At 45.6% G+C, this 19443-nt stretch overlaps 1 protein-coding gene across 1 annotated transcript in view; it reads left to right on the plus strand.

Annotated features, from left to right (window-relative positions):
• The window catches only part of TSNAXIP1 (translin associated factor X interacting protein 1), a 362126-nt gene that overhangs the window by 330462 nt on the left and 12221 nt on the right, over positions 1 to 19443 (plus strand). Inside the window, exon 15 of the mRNA XM_085637810.1 lies at positions 223 to 329. Within this exon, the coding sequence (XP_085493936.1) occupies positions 223 to 329 (107 nt within the window). The remainder of the gene's footprint in view (positions 1 to 222; positions 330 to 19443) is intronic.

A 19443-nucleotide genomic window follows, 5' to 3' on the forward strand; every position in this document is an offset into this window, starting at 1 on the left:
GTGACCTGCCCATAGTGGGATCATATAGATGGATAACAGTGTTAGGGTCTTCAATGATAAAGCAGTCAGGAGAGGTATACGAGTGTTCGGTTTTCTCTTTACTGATATCTCGTATATATGAAACTCCAGTGGGATCACACTGACTGTAGGACCCTCCTCTCGCCCCAGCCCAACCTACCCAGAAATCTTCCGCATCATCTGATCTCTTGCTTTTTCTTGCAGGACGAAGAGTGGAAGAGTGGACTTTTCATGGGGATCCTTCGGAGTCAGCACTTAGCGGAGAAGAAGCAATATCTGAAGGAGTTGAGGAATGAACTGTGGAACCTGAAGTAAGTCTCTGTTTTTTAGGTCTGATTTCCACCACCCAGGTGGTAGAAACTGGAAAAGTGCAAACTTTGAGACGAGTATTCAATCCGTAAAACATTGGTCACACTTTATTTACCTAATTCCTCAAATATCTCCCTGTTGCTTGACCATCCACTCCCCACAAGGGCATGTGTATCTTTTTGTGAATTGGTCGAATCATCCTGAGCTAACACTCTTATTCTTTCTGCACTTTTTACTTTCCTTAATCAGCCATATTGCGTTCTTCATCCAGATTAATGCCCGCTAGGTTTTGGCCTCCAGAAATTAAAAAGGGACATAGGTGGCTTTCAGAGGCTAGGGACCCAATCCTTTAGCACACCTTCTATTTCCCACCATCTTATGTTACTATCACCGGCCTTGCAAACGTCGCTACATTACAGCAGCGCCAACGTAACCCACCACTAAGCCAACCTTTCACCGCCCTGAGGTCTTTGTGACATGGCTCCAGCAAAATGGGATAGTTCAAAGTTACATATTCAGCGTCCATGGCCTGCAATCTATTACTACATGCACCGTAAAGCACAAAGATAATTCACATTGGTAAAGACCATAGACCAGGCCATTACAAGCTGATGCAATGTTTAATTTATTTTTGTTTTGGAATATATGCCACAAATATTAAACTAAGAATAAAGCACGCTGCCACCTAAATGTGGAAGCCTTATGGTTGCAATAAAAAATTGAAATAAAAAGAAAATTATCATTGCATATAATTTAAATAGAAGTGTATAGATGCTTCCTAGCACACAAGTGTGCTTAGAACATGTATACAAATATCTTTTTTATTTAAATTTTGTTTTAAAACAGTGTCAGCATTCCAGTATCTAAATGAAAATGCATCAAGCTATTTTAGCCATAAGTCATTCCTTTTTAATATGGATATATTTATTAGGTCATTCTTTTCTTTTTATTCAAAGGCATTTGCACTGGTTAATTCAAAACACTAAAGTGATCAACATTCCATATTCACGTGTGTCAAGTATACATTATGGGGCACATGCATCAAACTATTATGCGATTGCAAATAGTGCGAATCGCATAATTCGGCCGTTTGCGATTGCCTTTTGAGATGCATGTACCTTTTTTGCAATTTGCAATTAAGGAAATCACATTTTTTTGCGATTTCTTTAATTACGAAGTAAGTTAGGGAATCGCAAATTGCAATCCCCTAAACGTGATGCATTATGTAATTCCAACTTCAAGTTGATGGTAATTTGCAATTCCTTTGAAAAATGCAAATAAATGCATTTTTCAAAGTGCATTGTGGTGCACACGCATGCATACTTACCTTTTTTCAGGGGGTGCATCAGGGTGGTCTCTTGGCCCCCTTCAAATTGCATGCGCAATTTGTGAGTACCTATTTGGTACTCACAAACTACGCATGCAATCCCTTTTATTCATATTCCTTAATTGCGAATCGCAAATTGAGATTCGCAATTAAGGAATATGTAGGAATTGCAAATATTTTAACGAAACCTACATGCATAGGCAATTGCGATTCCTAAATTGCGATTCCTTAAAAATCTCAATTTAGGATTCGCAATTTCTTTCTTTGATGCATGTGGCCCCAAATGTCTTGTCATCTAAGTTAATAATATCTCTTAATCTTATCACAAAGAACGTCCAGTTTAAATATTAAATAAATGCATAAGAAATAACATATCAATTAAAAACAAAGAAAAAATATTTGAAAGAAAATTGGTCATTTTGACTAATTCATCAATCAACCTAAAAGCCATAATGAAAGGAGGAGGACAGGAAGTAAAACGAGTAGGTCCTGATCATGAGTTGCTCGTTGTTATTTTCTGACCCGTGCATTAACCCCTGTTTACGCACGGGTCAGAATGACGAGTTAAAACATATTTAACACATTTGATAATTATTGGATGCATTAAATACCTACAGCTTCATTAAAGTACGGCAGGGGAAAGCTGCCGAAATTTCACAGGGAAATGTGTACGGATTTACCGTGTCATGCAGATTTTGGTACGTTAAACACCAAATTCCACATTTTATTCCCCAAAAGCTCGTAATATTTGTTTTTTGTTGCACTCGATAAATAACGTACCACATAGTATTGTTATTTATCATGTGCATTAAATACCACCTATAATCATAATCAGGACCTTAGTGTTAAAAGAACATATTATGGTGCAGAGAGGAGATTTTGCATTCCCATTAAGATATCCAATGGTGTGGTATATAACAACATTAGAGGGCATACTCCCATATGGTTAGCAACATGCGGGGCAAAAAAAACAAAGAATTTTCAAAGTAAATGAAGGGAGAAACAGTTAAATTGAAATGAATTTAGTGTTCAGTATGTTCTAAAGCACTGACCATTAAATCCAAGGTGTTGAAAGCAGTGGGAGATTTCGCAGGAAAGATGCTGTACTCTATGGGTGCGGCCTCCAGTTCAAAATACTTTTAAGATGGAGAGGATTAAAACATGTTAGTAAATCATTAGAAGAAGCATTTTTCATCCTGAATATAGTAGACAACGAGAAACCATCAAAGGAAACAGATGGCAAAAGCTGCATGCCCAAGGGGAGACCAGGGATATAATACGCTCTTTCCCTGTTTGCGCAATGGTGCACCTTAAAACAGGTGCGCTGGGCACAAACAGGGAAAGTGCGCCCTGTTATGGTGAATGTGCTTTCCTCGGGCATCCTCTAACATGGGCTGACCTGGTGGAAGCACATTGAATTGAAATATGGAGCGGCTGCTCCAAAGCCGCTCCATGTTTTACAGCACAGGCAGCAACCCGCCTGCACTTTCAAGAGGGGTGGGGGATTCCCTTGTAGGTGGGTGCAGTGAGTGTCAAACAAAAAACATTGGAAAGTTTGGCTCGTAAAAAGTCAGTACCTCGGGAACAACACTATGCCACAAATTTATCACAGCGTCCAGTGTAGATGGATTTCATAGAAGGGTCTCTAGCAGCAGGGATAACTTCCACCATCTTCATCTGCAAATAAAACGCATTTGACTGCCTCAGGTCAATCTGCAGGCATGGAGGTATATGCTGTGGAGATTGGAACACAGCACTCTGCCTCGCGGCTTACACAGGAGGCCCAGCCAAAGTGGACTCCTGATTGAAGGCCAATTGGTTTGGCTTAGATGCTTTGGGTACCATGCTCCCCTGGCCAAGTCCAGGGCAATTAAGATGAGTAATGTGTGGTCTTTCCTGATCTTCTTCAGACTGCGATGCAGGAGAGGAATCGGTGGGAAGGAGTTCAGGGGTGTCTTTTTCTACTCCTGTTGGATTGCTAATGCTTTGGAGGGAACGCTAGCACTCAAGAGTGCTGACACTGCACATTGTCGATGTTACTGAATAAATTGAGTCAGTGTTCTGTCCTCTGTTTTCATATACACCCTACACCACCTGAGAATGGAGACACCACTCATCATCTGCCAGGTTACACCTGCTAAGTTTGTCTGCTCTGACATTCAGAGATGCCGCCGGGTGATTGTCAACCAGAAAGATATTCTGTTGTTTCAGCCACCTCCAGAAGTATATATCCTCCTGACACAGGACCCAAGACCCCACTACACCCTTCTTGTTGCAGTACCATATGGTGATTGTGTTGTCTGAGAGAACCTGCACTAGCTTCTCTTTGATGGATGGCTGGAAGGCTTTGATGGCCAAACGGAGGGCTTGAACCTCTAGCAGGGTGATGTGGAGCAGGCTCGTTGGCAGTGATCAGAGATGTCTCCTCTTAACATGCCCTAGGTAAACCCCCAACGCTGCAGGATGTCTCTGTCACAACTGTAAGCTCTGTGTGGGGAAGGGAGAGCAGCCTGATGCAGGTCCGATTGGCACCTTACAGCCACCACTGCAAATCATGAGCCATCTCCCTCAAGACTTGAATGGAGTTGGAGAGGAGGCCCCAATGCTAAGCCTACTGGGTTTTGAGGTTCTCTTGCAGGGCTTGCTTGTGCTACCTGGCATTACAGACGAGCAGGATGCACACCGGCAAGAGTCCAAAAAGCCTCACAGCCATCTTCCCCAAGATCCAGGACTGAACCTGAAACATCAGAATCATACCCTGGATGTGCTAGGAATATTTACTGTGGCCTTTCGGTAATGCCATGGTAAATATATCTTGATTTACCAAACACTACAAATCACTGTGTTTACTTGACAAACACAGATAGAACACAGGAGCATGTCTTTTTTGAATGCTTAAAACTTAATCAGTGAACAAGCATCTTTTTTTAATCTTTATGTGGCCATGGGAGTCTTTGAAACTATAATGACACTTTTGAGTACAACAAGTAAACAGTTGGATGTAATTATTCAATATTCTTATCTGATATTCATGGGATATTTGGTAGTAAGATCGCTGATTACCAAGTTCTGGAAGTTGGAAAAGCTCTGGATTATAAAGAGTGGCTTCACAAGAGACATGTAACTTTGCTATCAAAGATTATATATACCAGAGGACAGAACTGCACCTCTAAGCTGAAAAATTCTGGAGATTAAAGTGAAAATATACGAAAAATTAAGGAAAATTATAGATAGATGGTAAACATCACTGCCCCGGCCTTTTTAAAGAATCGCACTGAAAACTGATCTTATTGGCTGATTGGTAGTAACAGAAACAAGCATTTGCAATGCAATAGGTCTCGCATTTGCAAGAGTTTAACCTATTGGCATTGTAAATGACAATACCTTTTATTTATGTTTTAAAAACCTACACATAAATAAACGGCATTGCCATTTACAATGCCAATAGATCAAACTCTAACAACTGCGAGACCTATTGCATTGCAAATGCTTGTTAAGCAAATCAGAGTGGCTGGCAGTCTAAAAAGACACTAGGTCGGGGTTAGATCTGGTGCAGGGGTACACGTCTCTCCTTTAAAATTAAAAGGAGAGGGTTCATAGTAAAAGCAAGCATTTGTTACGGAGTGGGAAAGCGGTAGAAGACAGCATATGGCTTACACAGAAATGGAAATCACAAAGAGTATATGCTGCAGAAAGGACAGTCACTTTGAGGGCCACTGACAGAGGCCCAGCATTCCCCCAAGGTGCTTGAGGTGGGAACGAGGCGTTGAGAGAACGAGAGCGACCGAAGCTCTTCAGGACGAAAGAGCTCTGGAGATGCTAGACATGACTAGGTGAAAGGGCTGTCAAAAACGTCATGCACTCACCAAACCGGAACCAGCCTATGCAGGAAATCTGTGCATGCAGACAGACATACACAATGTGCAAAGTTATTTCACCCCCAAGTGCGCATATGCTTTTAAATAAAAAAAGTGTGTTGGCTTGTTTTGTGGTTATAGGATTTAAAGCAAAGAGCACACATTTGTGCATGCGCCTAACAGTATCACACACATTTAAAAGACTAGAGTAAAGAAGGGGTATACTTCTCTGCACAGCCTCGATCGTCGCAAACAGCTCGTACATCTAGGGTGCCTCGCACGCATTATGAGGGTTTGACGCCAACTCAACTTGCCAGCCCAGTGCAAACTACGGACTGCCAAACACAACAAACTAACATCTGTAAGTTAAAACAGTCCATGTGCTAGCTGTAATACTTTTTTTGTGGGCGTGTGTCTGATTGCTGTAACACACAGAACTTTCTCTGGTTCTTTGTCCCGGAGCGCTGTGAGGGGGTGAATTGAAAAGAATTGGCGCCCGCCATGTTAAAAGATGAAGCGCACTGTGTCAACAACAACCAGATGAGAACAAAAGTGAACAAGTATTAGTTAATGCATTTAAACAGCCAGATTCCGTTCCGTATTCATCTGGGAACCGCTGCCTTTTTGATTGATTGCAAAATTGCCCTTCAACTGTGACAAAGTGGTTGCGTGAAAATGGCTTAAGTGGCAACTAAAATTTGAAGGCGTCATACAAAACTGAAATATTCCCAGTATTGTGTTAAGCAGCAGCAGCGGCATCGAAGATTAATAATAACCGTGCAATAATAATAAACTGGGTTACTGCCCAAGAGTTTAACGGAAAGGACTCTCCTCCTATCAGCCATTAATGCTTAATTAACAGCTGAGTGCTGACGGTACATTTTATGTTTGTTCATCGCTTGTATTAACAGTGAGTGATGATTAGGCTGTAAACCCCTGCAGTTCTTCAGTTGTTGTTTCCTGAAATGCCTACCGTTGTGCGAGAGCACAGCATCACGTCCTGTGCATTGCTAAGGAATCGAGTGTGTCCTGATGGGCAGGGGGTGGTCTCCTCTGCGACTTCACGGTTTCTTCTTTCAGCGATGCCGCTAAAAGCTGTTCTTTCTTGTGTAACCAGCACCATCTGCTTTATACAAGATAAAACAAACAAGGTAGGGGTGGGGGGCAGACACGAGCGCGACCGAGCTAGGTTAAGCAGTGATGGGGTGGGTGATTGATTAAGGCTGGGTGCCCGTGTTAAAGTAAAACTGGGCGCCCGTGTTGTTAATGAAAGCCGGTGCCCATGTATTTATTGCCTGCAATGAGAGAAACTCAATAAAGAAAAGATATGCTTACAGATTTAAGAAGACATACCTCTAACAACCAAGACGTTGTGCTCTAATTAACAGAGACCAGGGTTCAGCGAGCAGTTGCGTTTAAAAAGGTCCCGTTTCTTGTAACACAAGATTTTCTTTCTTGGCCTCAGAGTGAAGCTTTGCTTTTCGTGCCAGTGCTTTCAGACGACCCCCAGAGAGCAAGAGAGCACAAGCGGCCGTGCAGCCGTGAAAGTGAAAGCAAACTGGTGTGAAATAGCAGCAGGGAAGGGGGCGGACAGGGGCTACGAGGGAGAGCGATGTGAAGCCATATGGCTGCTTTGCGCGCGTGCACGCCTCGTGCACTGTAGCTCTATGCCAGGGGAAGCACTTTCAAAAATCCACTTACAAAATGTCTCAAAGAGACAGCTTTCGCTGTCTCAGCGAGACCTAAAAAGGATGTTTCTAGGAAATGATTTAGGATATTCCTGCAGAGAGGTTAGATGTGAGATTTATACAAATATGATCTGCTAACACACTCTCAGCAGCCTAAATACTAAATAATGATCTTGGTAACACTAAGGAGAATATATTTTTAATGTACTTTTTGTTTTAAGTGACAATAAGGAACAGAAGATTATTTACTCTTAATTTACTATAAATATGTTTGATAAAGCAGACGGATTTGATCTAATAAAGGAAGTCAAATTCGATCCTAAAATAGTAACCTTAGTGTGTGGCCATGGCTTCTACAAAATCACAATCCTTATAATGCCACCTTCTGCCTTTCTTTTTTAGCAAATATATTTGTGGTATTTTTTATACAGAAACACAGTTTAGATGGTAGAAGACCAGCACACAACCACACCCTTTACTTTTATCAGTTAGTATGAAAAAGGCTTTACAATCAATAGGTCATAGCAGTTAATCAAAAGCTGAAGGGGGTGAAGATGGCTTGCAGGGAAAATACAAAACAATGCATGACAGTTTAAAAATTATTGATTAGGTGATTATAGTTCTCCTCAATTCAATTCAAAATTCTTTATTCGGCCGAATAAAATAGACCATAAAAGCACATGATATCAAAATACAAATCCACAGTGTGACAGTACTAAGAATCCAAGTTTACATTAATTTAAAAACATTTAAAAGTGTGATTACGTCAGTGCATTTTAGGTCTCCGAGTTCATCGTATAACCAAGTTAAAAAATGCAAGCACAGACACAAATATGCATTTATTAAGCAACATAGGAGGACAAAAACCTAAAATAGAGTCCGACATGTGCTCCTAGCTAATGCTAAAAGGATAGAAGAGAAACACCTCGATCTAATACCATCTAACGGAAGGGGGATTCAGTGCAAGCAAGTTAGCCTTCCATAGTTTTACTGGCCCGAATGGCTGCTTTCAGAAAAGCACACACTGAAAAAGAAATTTCATATGAGCTTAAAAACTGCAAGAGGAACAGGGCTATTCTACACTTTTGAAAACCTAGTTTGCCTAGCAAAGGCTGGATATAGTGCTTGCGTGCTAAACTGTACGATTTGAAAAAGAACATAAAGTGCAAAAGTGATTGTGCAGATTAATTATCACAGGGCAGATCAAATCTGTGTTATCAGCGTAATCAGGGGGATTTTTGAAAAACAGTAACCAATAAATGGATCCTGCCCTGAGACGGAAAACAAGAGATCCCTCCCATCTTGTGAGGTCTAAGGACAGATACATGGGAAATAAGCCTGGTAATAAGGTTCTGTAATAAGTAAAGATTTAAGATTTTACCAACTCAGTTTTCGTTCTTAGATCTTCACTATGCTCCATGTATGCTGCTTTCACCTCTGCCTTTGCAGCTTTAGGAATACTGTTAGGTTCAGAGAACTAGACAGATAAGCCCAGGGTTCCTAAAGTGTTCCGAATGTAACCTAGCCAAGGATAGACAGGACCTTTTAGTGCGAAGGGCAATCGAGTATAACGTCCCTACATAGTTTTGCCTCTGGGTTCGTCCAGACGCTGTCCCACAGTAGGAGTGGCGCCACGCATACGTTGTCTAATATATGGGCCTGATTTAATTCCGAGTGTATAGTTAAGCTGGAAGTAGTAGGTGGGAAATTCAGCAACCGCCAAAGAGTGCGGTTTTGCTTGGATTGAAGGCCAGCGCATTTGTTAGAGCCCCAGACACCCGAGTCATAGGTGGCTGCACTAATGCACTGAGAATTATATGCTTTCAGTGGAGGAAGAACAGTCCCTCTAGACTCTGCTCATGAGAGATTGCAAACAGCCCATGCAGGTCTGCAAAGCTTTAGGCTGGCCTCTGCCAGGCGGGGGTTCCAAGACACTGATACACTAAAAGTTAAGCCTAGGTAGCAGAAGTTGTCCACGGCCATTAGGTCTTGCCCATTAAGCTTGATTTTTTTCAGCCTTATTTTCCCTAATCCGCAGGACATGATGTACGACTTTGTGTAATTGGAAAACCCACAACTTGTGCAAAGGTTTTTCCCATTGGACTTCTTTTATAAACAACACTGGAAAAATGACTGCAGCTAGCATGAAAGGCCAAATCATGGCAGAGTAATGTGGACAAACCCAAGTGCAGATAACGAGATGGTAAAATCTTCTCAGTCAGCTAGAGGCTGTGATGTGCGTAGGGGTAGTAAAACAACACCCAATTTCCCAATCAGGCAATCTGAACAAACGATCATGAGACTTCAACCTTCCAATCTCTCTCTGAACTTCTGTCTTTCCATGACACTAATAATTAGCTTTACAGAAGCTCATCCCCTTCCGAGCCATTGGGCAACAAGGTAATTATAAACTAGAAGTTGCTTGCATCCCCTGAATCCCCTGAATGGATCAACCAAGTCCAATGAATATTATTTTGGAAGGTGGCTGGTTTGATTTAAAAGAGCAGAAAATCAAGAATAGATACTCTTTTAATACAGTGTTATGGGGAGACAGGCGCTCTGCGGAGTTGGGGTTGAGTCAGTTTTAGGTTCGCCATGCAGGGAGGAGGGTTCAAATTGAGGTTTTTTAAATAGTGTTTTTATGATTGCATTTTGCTATTGTTTTTCTTGTTCACTGCTGCTGACACGAGTTTCACTCCGATATGGTGGATTCATGCACCTGACACTGACCCTGCATACCACTTAGACAGAGTAGCTCTGGGAACGGGGGGAGTCAATAGGGTACTCTACAACAAACAGAAAACATTACTCCTACTGAGACCAACAGTGCACACAGTTCATGTTTGGCACACAGTGACACGGCACCTAGGATGGGCTGACAAACTTACACAATACACCCTAATATGGGACACCGGCATGCTGGGTACCCTGGGAAAGAGCAAGGGGTTTTAAAAGTGGGACTTGACAGGGATCTCCCAGCTGGGGGATCTCTGGAAAGAGGGAAAGGTCGTCACCTTTGCCTACCTGCAGGAACACTACGAAATGGCTCCTGGTGAAAGGTTTCGATATATGCAGGTTAAACATTCACTGGAAGCAGCTATTCCAGCAGCGGAGGTACTCCCTGAATCGTCCCCCTTAGAGGACCAGCTGTTGAAAGACAACTTAGACAAGAAAGCAATTTCTCTTACTTATGGAAAAATTGTTAATAATCAAACGGACCCCCTGGTACGACTCCGGGCAGTCGGGCGGGCAGAGGTTGGGGACTTAGATGAGACTGACTGGCAGGACGCGATTACATTGCCTAGAGAGGTAGCGGTCTCCTCTAGGCTGCGTCTGAAACAGCTAAAAATACTGCATAGGACCTACTACATAAGAGTGACAATGCATAAGACAGGTAGAGCCACCGACCCGCGCTGTATGCGCCAATGTGATGAATTAGGCACATTTTATCACACTCTGTGGGAATGTCTGCTGATTACACTATACTGGACGGCAGTGAAGGATACTATCAAACGGACCTCAACCACACTGATCGAAATTGGGCAACACCGAGAATGATGATAGCTAAGTGGAATATAGCTAAGAAATGGGGGGCGGCGCACGCCCCAACCCTGACAGAGTGGTGCAGGGATATGGACATGATCATGGTGGATGAGAAGGCTACATATATTCACAGAGGTTGCCCAAAGAAATGGAGGAAAGTATGGGGCAAATGGAATGCCTATAGAGGCCATATATGTACCCCACCTGCTGTAGATCAAGACTCGGATGTTGAAGTATAACAATCGAAACTGTGGGAACTTGTGTATCACTGTGTATGATAATGAGTGGTGAGACATTGTCAAAGTATTATCTCCTTCATAAGAAATGTAATTGCAGATCTTGTTATATGTATAGTAAAACTTAAAAAAAAAAAGCATGGGGTTGTCTTAGAGTATATTAAGAGACATGCTCGGAAATAGTCCTCCTACAAGAGACACACCTCAAGGGAAACACATATCATGCTTTAGACCGATGGGGTTATAAAACGGTAGCGCACGCGGTAATTACGACTAACTCTAGAGGAATGGGCATACTAGTACAGAAAACATTACCACAAAATGTTTAACACACGTGACCTGATACCCAAGGCCGATATATGGGTATTTCTGGTATGTGTGTGGATAAACCAATTCAATTCTCACACAGGAGGGCCTAGCGGAAGAATATGCTACAATCTATCCTATACTACTTCCATGAATGAGTTGCTCACACAGGATATAGGGTAGCAAAGTGCAACAAAATAGAAGGCTATGACAGGAGAGGGGCACAGAGTGTGTTGTGGACGGAAACCCTCGCTCACCCGAGAGTGACATGCTTCATCATTGGGTTCCTCCAACACACTGGGACCACAAGGTACCCAGTGTGGGCTACAACTTACCCCGAAGGGAAAGAGCGGGAGTGTTTTATCTGAAGCATGTGTAGTTTCATACCTCAAGGGTGACAATGGAGGGCAGAGTGCAACAAAGAGGGCCCTAAAATCAACGTGTAAAGTCAGACTCTACCATCTACAGAGTCTCTCACCACGTAGATTCCTCTTACACCTATGGTGGTGCTCTGTTGTGGACTCTGAGTGTTGATTTTAAGGCCCTCTGACCCATCGTATTGATTGTTACTACAACTGATCGTCGGTCAAGAACTAAGGCCTGAGTATCTTTTCAGTATTATTCTTATAATTTTTGCATGGCTTTTCAACAGAGTGACATAAGATCTTGGTCCTGAAGAATGCCTCGAACAGATTTGTCACCGAAGGCAGAACATGTTTTTTGAAAATTCTTTTTATTGGCATTTGATAATATAAACGTACATTCATCATGTTTCGCATAAATGACTGTAATATATAAGGAGCAACGTAGACCATCGTTGATATAGAGAGTACGTTTACAGCTTGGCTAGAGTGGATGCGGTCTGTGTTGTAGCAGGTCTTTGCCGGTTAAAAAGAAAAACTGGGGGGAGAACTGAACTGGGATGTGCCATGGGGTTCTTTGTGTTTGGGTCAGGCGTATACTGTGGGTCCGTTATTGCCTACTCTATCGTGCAGCTACTATTCGCCTAGGAGGGTGTGGGTGTGCGGGCTGATGTGGAGGGCCGTTGAGTGTTCCTGTCGGGCGAGGATGGACCCGACGGGTCTAGAGGTAGCGCGGAAAGTTGTGGAGGGGAATCTCCTACCCTGGGCGCTTGTACAGTGTGAGGCTGTGTGGTGTCGGGGGTATGTGAGTCGGTGACCGGAATCTCCGGGGTATGGGATTGTCTGAATTGGTGCAACAGGAGCGCCCATTCTAGGGAGATTGGGACCTTACGGATACCTTTGGCTTCTTCCTTCCGGATTGCGTCTTCCTCGGCCGCCGCGCATTTAAGAACCGCTCCTGCCCATGCCGCGATCGGAGGACCTGATGGGGCTCGCCAGTGCATGGCTATACAGCGTTTGGCCAGTAAGTGAGATAGGAAAACAAAGCGCATTGGTATTTTGTGTCGTTTCCTCCGTCCAAGTATGCCGAGCGCGCAACCCTCCCAGGTAGTCAGGTGGGTCAGCCCGGTAAGATCTCTGAGCGTCGAGTGGATAGATGACCAATAGTCCTGAATGCCCGGGCAGGTCCAGAACATGTGGGAAAAAGCTGCATCCCCCGCTTGACAACGAGGGCAGAGGACCGAAGGCAGAACATGTTGACCACATTACAGGGTATACATCTATAACCCTGGTTCACCCTGCTTTTAGCCCCTATCCTGTAGGACGTAAAAATAAAGTTGTTGTCCTTACGGAGATAGTTTTAAAACACATCATCTTTGTTGCACTCTGCCCCCTTGCGTTCCCAGTGTGTTGGAGGAACCCAATGATGAATCATGTCACCCTCGGGTGACTGAGGGTTTCCGTCCAAAACACAGTGACGGGACACTCTTCGGAGTAGCCGCACGCTCTACAAATTCCAGATAACATAACATAACACTCTGTGCCCCTCTCCTGTCATAGCCTTCTTTTTTGTTGCACTTTCTACCCTCCCTATATCCTGTGTGAGCAACCCAGGATAAACCAATTAGCATAATTTCAGTGTATGTTCTCCCATGTCTATACAGTGTCACATTGTTGCTCCACCTTTCAGAAGGTATATTGTTAATGGGGGGGGGGCAACTTTAATATTGCCCTTGATGATGGCATCGATCACCTCCCCCCTAGATTGATGATTGCCTCCTGTCGCCCATTGATGGACTTTTTGGAGCCACTGAGCCTCATGGACAAATGGCGCTTTCATAACCCGACAGCACAACAATACACGTTTCATTCAGGGTTACACGGTAGCCTATCCCCCATTGACTACATCTTCACCCTGGCACAATATACCCCCTACTTTCATGACAACCGACATGTAGCCAGGGGCATCACTGACCATTCACCGATATGGGCACTATATGGCCTCCCTAACTGACAAACGAGCCCCACAACAACACTCAATCTCTGGTATTTCAAGATACCGCACATACATGAGAGGCTTCAGGAGGTCACAGAGCGTTATTTCGGCAAAAATGATAACTCAGTGGACTCTGTGTGAACCCTCTGGAAAGCATATGAGAAAGTGATAAAGGCACAGTGTTTCTAGCTCATCACAGGACACAAAAAGGATAAGAAGGCATGCCTGGAGCCACTAGCGTGAAATTACGGGGCTAGAGGCTAAACTTGTTACCCAAATCCAACAAGACATTCAGAATGCACTACACCTGAAGCAAAGGGAATACAGAGACATGACATCTGATACTGCCAGGAATAGTCATTGTGCAACCCAAACTCGTCTTTATGAGGTTGGGGATAGGGCGAGGAAACTACTGGCGTGGCTTGATAGGCGACAGAGAGCAAGTTGCTGGGTCCTAGAAATAGAGACTGACAAAGGGGTGTGGGTAAAACAGGAGATAGCAAACGCTTTCTCTGAATATTATGCCCACTTGTACTCCCGACCAATACCGCCACAGCAGAAGACTCTCACAAAGTGTTAAAAGATATACAACTCCCAAGCTTATCAGAAGCAGATAGGGGCCTCCTGGAGGAGGAGCTCACTGCTGAAGTGATAGTGCGGGCAATTTGAGACCTGAACTCAGGTAAAGCGCTAGGCCCCAACTGAATCCCCATTGAATTATACAAATTAACAGCCGTAAAGTTTTTTAAAATATTTTTTTATTTGCATTTCAAAGACATGACATAGTGTGGAATATACATTGTAGGACACCAACTTAGCCATGCATCAGCACAGTTAGATTCATGTTTTGCAAGTTACCATTACGAAGCAAAAATTACACAGTAAACGAGCAGTATCATATTGCGTTTAGGCAGCCCGCCAAACCCTCCCACAGCACAGGTTAAGGGAATACAGCGCACATTCTAACCCAGAGTTTCCCAGAGATTGTCTGTATACATCTGACCGAGTTTATACAAGTGGAGCATTACGTCATTCCAGAGCTCCCCAGTACAAGCCCCAGGTTCACAATCAGATAGGATTATCATCATGCACAGTACGGCACTCCATAGTAATAGACCCCTCCCCCCTCCTCCTGTGTTTCTATAAGTACTGTACAGGGCCCAGAAGTTCTTAGGGCAGTTTGGGGGGGCGAGGCATTCGCTATAGTGCTCCGTTTGAGTGCAGCAATACAACGAGAACACCGTCAACAAACAACTCTCCGCCTTCCTCGAGACGAACAGCTACCTCAACCCCTCACAGTCCGGCTTCCGAGTAAACCACAGCACCGAGTCCGCCCTCATCGCTGCCACCGACGACATCAGGTCCATGCTCGACAACGGGGAAACAGCGGCCCTCCTCCTCCTGGACCTCTCGGCAGCCTTCGACACGGTATCCCACCGCACACTGATACAGCGACTCAGCAACTCCGGCATCCAAGGAGCGGCCCTAGAGTGGATCATCTCGTTCCTCACCAGAAGAACCCAGAGAGTCCGCCTCCCACCGTTCCGTTCCGAGGCCACCGAAGTCATCTGCGGCGTCCCACAAGGATCCTCACTCAGCCCACCCTCTTCAACATCTACATGAGCCCTCTCGCAGCCATCGCACGTCAACACAACCTCAACATCATCTCCTACGCCGACGACACCCAGCTGATCCTCTCCCTCACCAACGACGCCGCCTCCGCCAGATCCAGCCTCCAGGAGGGCATGAAAGACGTCGCGGAATGGATGAAGCTCAGCCGTCTGAAACTGAACTCAGACAAGACGGAAGTCCTCATCCTGGGACCATCCCCCTCCGCCTGGGACGACTCCTGGTGGCCCCCGGCACTGGGCACCGCACCCAAGCCTACGGACCACGCACGCAACCTGGGCGTCATCCTGGACTCCTCCCTCACGATGACCAAGCAAGTCAACGCCGTCTCACCAACTTGCTTCAACACCCTGCACATGCTCCGTAAGATCTTCCGATGGATCCCCACCGAAACCAGGAAGACAGTCACCCAGGCCCTCGTCACCAGCCGCCTGGACTACGGGAACACCCTCTATGCCGGAACCACTGCCAAACTTCAGAAAAGACTCCAACGCATACAGAACGCGTCAGCACGTCTCATCCTGGACGTCCCCCGCCACAGCCACATCTCAGCCCATCTGAGAGACCTGCACTGGCTCCCCGTCAACAAGAGGATCACGTTCAGACTCCTCACCCACGCACACAAGGCCCTCCACGACATGGGCCCGAAGTACCTCAACAGCCGCCTCACGTTCCACACACCCACCCGCCAGCTCCGCTCCGCCAGCCTCGCCCTCGCCTCCGTTCCACGCATTCGCAAGACCACCGCCGGGGGAAGGTCCTTCTCCTACCTGGCGGCCAAAACGTGGAACTCCCTCCCAACCCACCTACGGCTGACCCAGAACCATCTCTTCTTCAGGAAACAACTCAAGACCTGGCTGTTCGAGCAGTAGCGACCCCCCCCCCCCCACCCCAGCGCCTTGAGATCCTTGCGGGTGAGAAGCGCGCTATACAAATTCACTGATTGATTGATTGATTGAACGTGGGGAGCGGGCCTCTCATCCAGGAGATCGCAACTCTGCATTTGTCCAGTAGCAAGCCCATGTTAACCAATCTACGGAACCCCTTTTGTAATAATTTTGAATAGCCTAGCAGAGCCAGGGCCGGTTCCGGCTCTAGTTCCTGTCCAGTTATTGCTGACATATCCAAGAAGACATTTTCCCAGAACCTTGCGATGCCAGGGCAACGCCACGCCAAGTGCATAAAGTCTGCTAATGCTTTTGGTGCAGCACTCACATTTGGGGTCGTCTCTAAGGCCATAGCGGTGGAGTCTTTCCGGGGTATAATAAACCCTATTTAGGTATTTAAAGTGGGTCAACCGGTGTCGCCCATTAAGGGAGACAAGCTTTGTGCTAGAGCAGCAGTACATCCACGTCTCGTCGTCGATGTCTCTGTTTAGGTCTCTCTGCCATGCCAGGCGGGCTTTAGTAAAAAAGTTCTCTCTATAGGACAGCTTCAGGTTGTAAATTCTAGATACCAATCTCGTTGGTTCTTTAGCTTTTATGATTAGCATAAGGGCATCTAGCTCCGGCGACTCCGCCAGGTCACTCCCCAGAAGTTGACCCAGCGCAGGTCTGGTCCTGTGGAACTGGAATCTGGTGAGGAGAGTGGGCCTGGTTTCCTCTAAATCTAGACTGTCCCAACTCCTCGCCTTGCCGTCAACAAAGAGGTCACCTATAGTTCCAACCCCCATTGAGCGGAGTGCTTGCACCACTCCCATTTCTCTGCACGGAGATAGCCATTGGCACCGCTCCAGTGGGGCTAGGGGAGAATACATAAGTGCTCCGTATTGAAGCTTAAGGAGGTGGTGCCGTGCATGGGTTGTCGCATTGACCAAGTCCAATATACAGGTCTGGTGGAGAGAAAATCATCATGGGCAGAAGACGAGGGGTGGTCACCGCTCTCTCGATGCGCAAATGGGGAGTGTCAGGTGGACTATGTATCCAGTGATAAGCGTGTTCGCATTCTGCCGTCCTGTAGTACATATCAAAGTCAGGAGCGCCCAGTCCACCCATATGGTAAGGCAATGTGAGGACTTGCCATTTAACCCTGGGTTGTTTACCCGCCCAGGCCAGCTTGACCATAAGGGAGGTGAGTGTCTTGAAAAACATGCCCGGAAGAACCATCGGAATGTTGGTAAATAGGAACAGGAAGCGAGGCAGAACAACCATTTTCATTATGGAAATCCTACCTAGGAGGGACAACGGGAGTCTAATCCAGCTCTCTACTTCATCTTCCAGTTTACTGATCAGAACTCCGTAATTTTCTTTTAAGATAACATCTGCGTCGGAATGAATTTGGATACCTAAATATCTCACTGAGTCCGTTGTCCACAGTAGCGGGTAGTCGGGGGAGAACTGGGTCGTGGCAGGAGTAATGGGAAAAAGAATCGATTTTGGCCAATTGACACGCAGCCCGGATAAACCCCCAAAGCGCACAACCTCGCGCAGTACCGAAGAGAGGTGGCGCTCAGGGTCGCGGACATATAAGAAGGGATCATCTGCGTATGTCGAGACTATAATTTCATAGCCCGGGATGCGAATGCTTTTGTACCTGTGGTATTCGCGAAGTGCACAGGCTAAGGGCTCTGCAACCAAGGGGCAGAGAATCGGGGAAAGCGGACAGCCTTGTCTCGTGCCTCTAGTAATGTATATCGGGTCAGACACCAGATCACCAAGTTTTATTCTGGCTGTGGGTTTATAGTACAAAGTACCCAGCAGCGGTAAGTAAACCTCGCCCAGCCCCATTCTCGTCAAAACCTGCCTCATGAAGGGCCATTCGACAGAGTCGAAGGCCTTTTCCATATCCAGGAAGACAGCGACTGCCGGAACATCAGGTTTAGTGTACTGGAGCGTTCCGAACACCGTACGTATATTATATGTGAGGTTGCAGCCTGGGACAAACCCTGCTTGTTCCGGGGCAATTAGCATCGGAACTAAGGGAAGAAGTCTATTCGCCAATATCTTCACGTATATTTTAATATCTACATTAAGCAGAGAGAGAGGGCGGTACGACAAGCACTCCTCCTGAGGCTTGTTCGGTTTCAATATGGCTACGATAATAGCTTCTCTCATGGAGGGAGGCATCGTACCCGAGATGCACATGTCTTCAAAGAGAGTGATCAAGTGCAGCAGGAGCAAATCTAGGTAAGCCTTGTAGAAGGCAACAGTCAGGCCATCAGCCCCCGGTGCACTGCCTGGTTTCATACTTGCTATCGCTAAGGTGAATTCTTCTTTCTCTATGGGCCGCATCAAGAACTCACGGTGTGTGTTAGTGAGCCAGGGTAGTTTGATATAAGACAGATAATCTAATGTGTCTTCCTCCATACCTGAACTCTGAGAGGAATATAGGTGCGAGTAGAACTGCCTAAATCAGTTATGTCTGCGCTATCAGTGAGTAACACCTCCTCTGCGGATTTGATTTCTGATACAGCGGTGTAGTCCCGCTGCTTTTTTAGCAGGCGAGCTAGTACTCACCCTCCCCGTAGGAGCGAACAATTGCATATTTACCAAGGTGTTTGATCTCAGTGTCCGCAGCATCCTGGTATTCCTCTAGCTGGGACTTGAATTCCTGCAGCAACCCTTCGTCATGTCCCGCTAATAAGCGCTCCTCTAAACCAGCCAGAGTTTTTTCAAATCGGTAAGCTTTCTACGCAATGCTTTAAGGACTTCAGAATGCTTAGTCATAGCAACACCCCGTATATAGACCTTGAAAGCTTACTATACAACCTGAAAACTCTCCACCGAGCCAACATTTTTATCAAAATATAACTCGATAGCCTCAGCTAGCTCTTCCTTGAAAAGTGGGTCTAGCAGTGAGTATGGAGGGAACAGCCAAGTAAATGGAGGAATAAGTTTTGGAGGGGTATCTAAGGACAACAAGACTGGGGAGTGGTCAGAAAGTGTACGGGGAAGAACCTCACACGCCCGCGTGTGACAGTACAATTGGCCAGAGACTAACCAGTAGTCTATGCGGGTATGCAAGTCGTGGAATGCGGAGTAGTGCGTAAACCCTCCTTTGCCAGGAAATCTTTGCCTCCAAACGTCGTGTAAGCCCTCTTGCGTCATAATGTCTATAATTGTTCTAGCTGAGGCAGCAAGTCATCTTTTCAGTCCCTCCGAGCGGTCACGGGAAGGGTCTAACACCAGGTTAAAGTCACCACCCCAGAGTGGTTGCTCCATGCCACAGCTGGC

This window comes from Triturus cristatus, chromosome 12 (genome assembly GCF_964204655.1).
Source record: "Triturus cristatus chromosome 12, aTriCri1.1, whole genome shotgun sequence".
NCBI classification, from domain to species: Eukaryota; Metazoa; Chordata; class Amphibia; order Caudata; family Salamandridae; genus Triturus; species Triturus cristatus.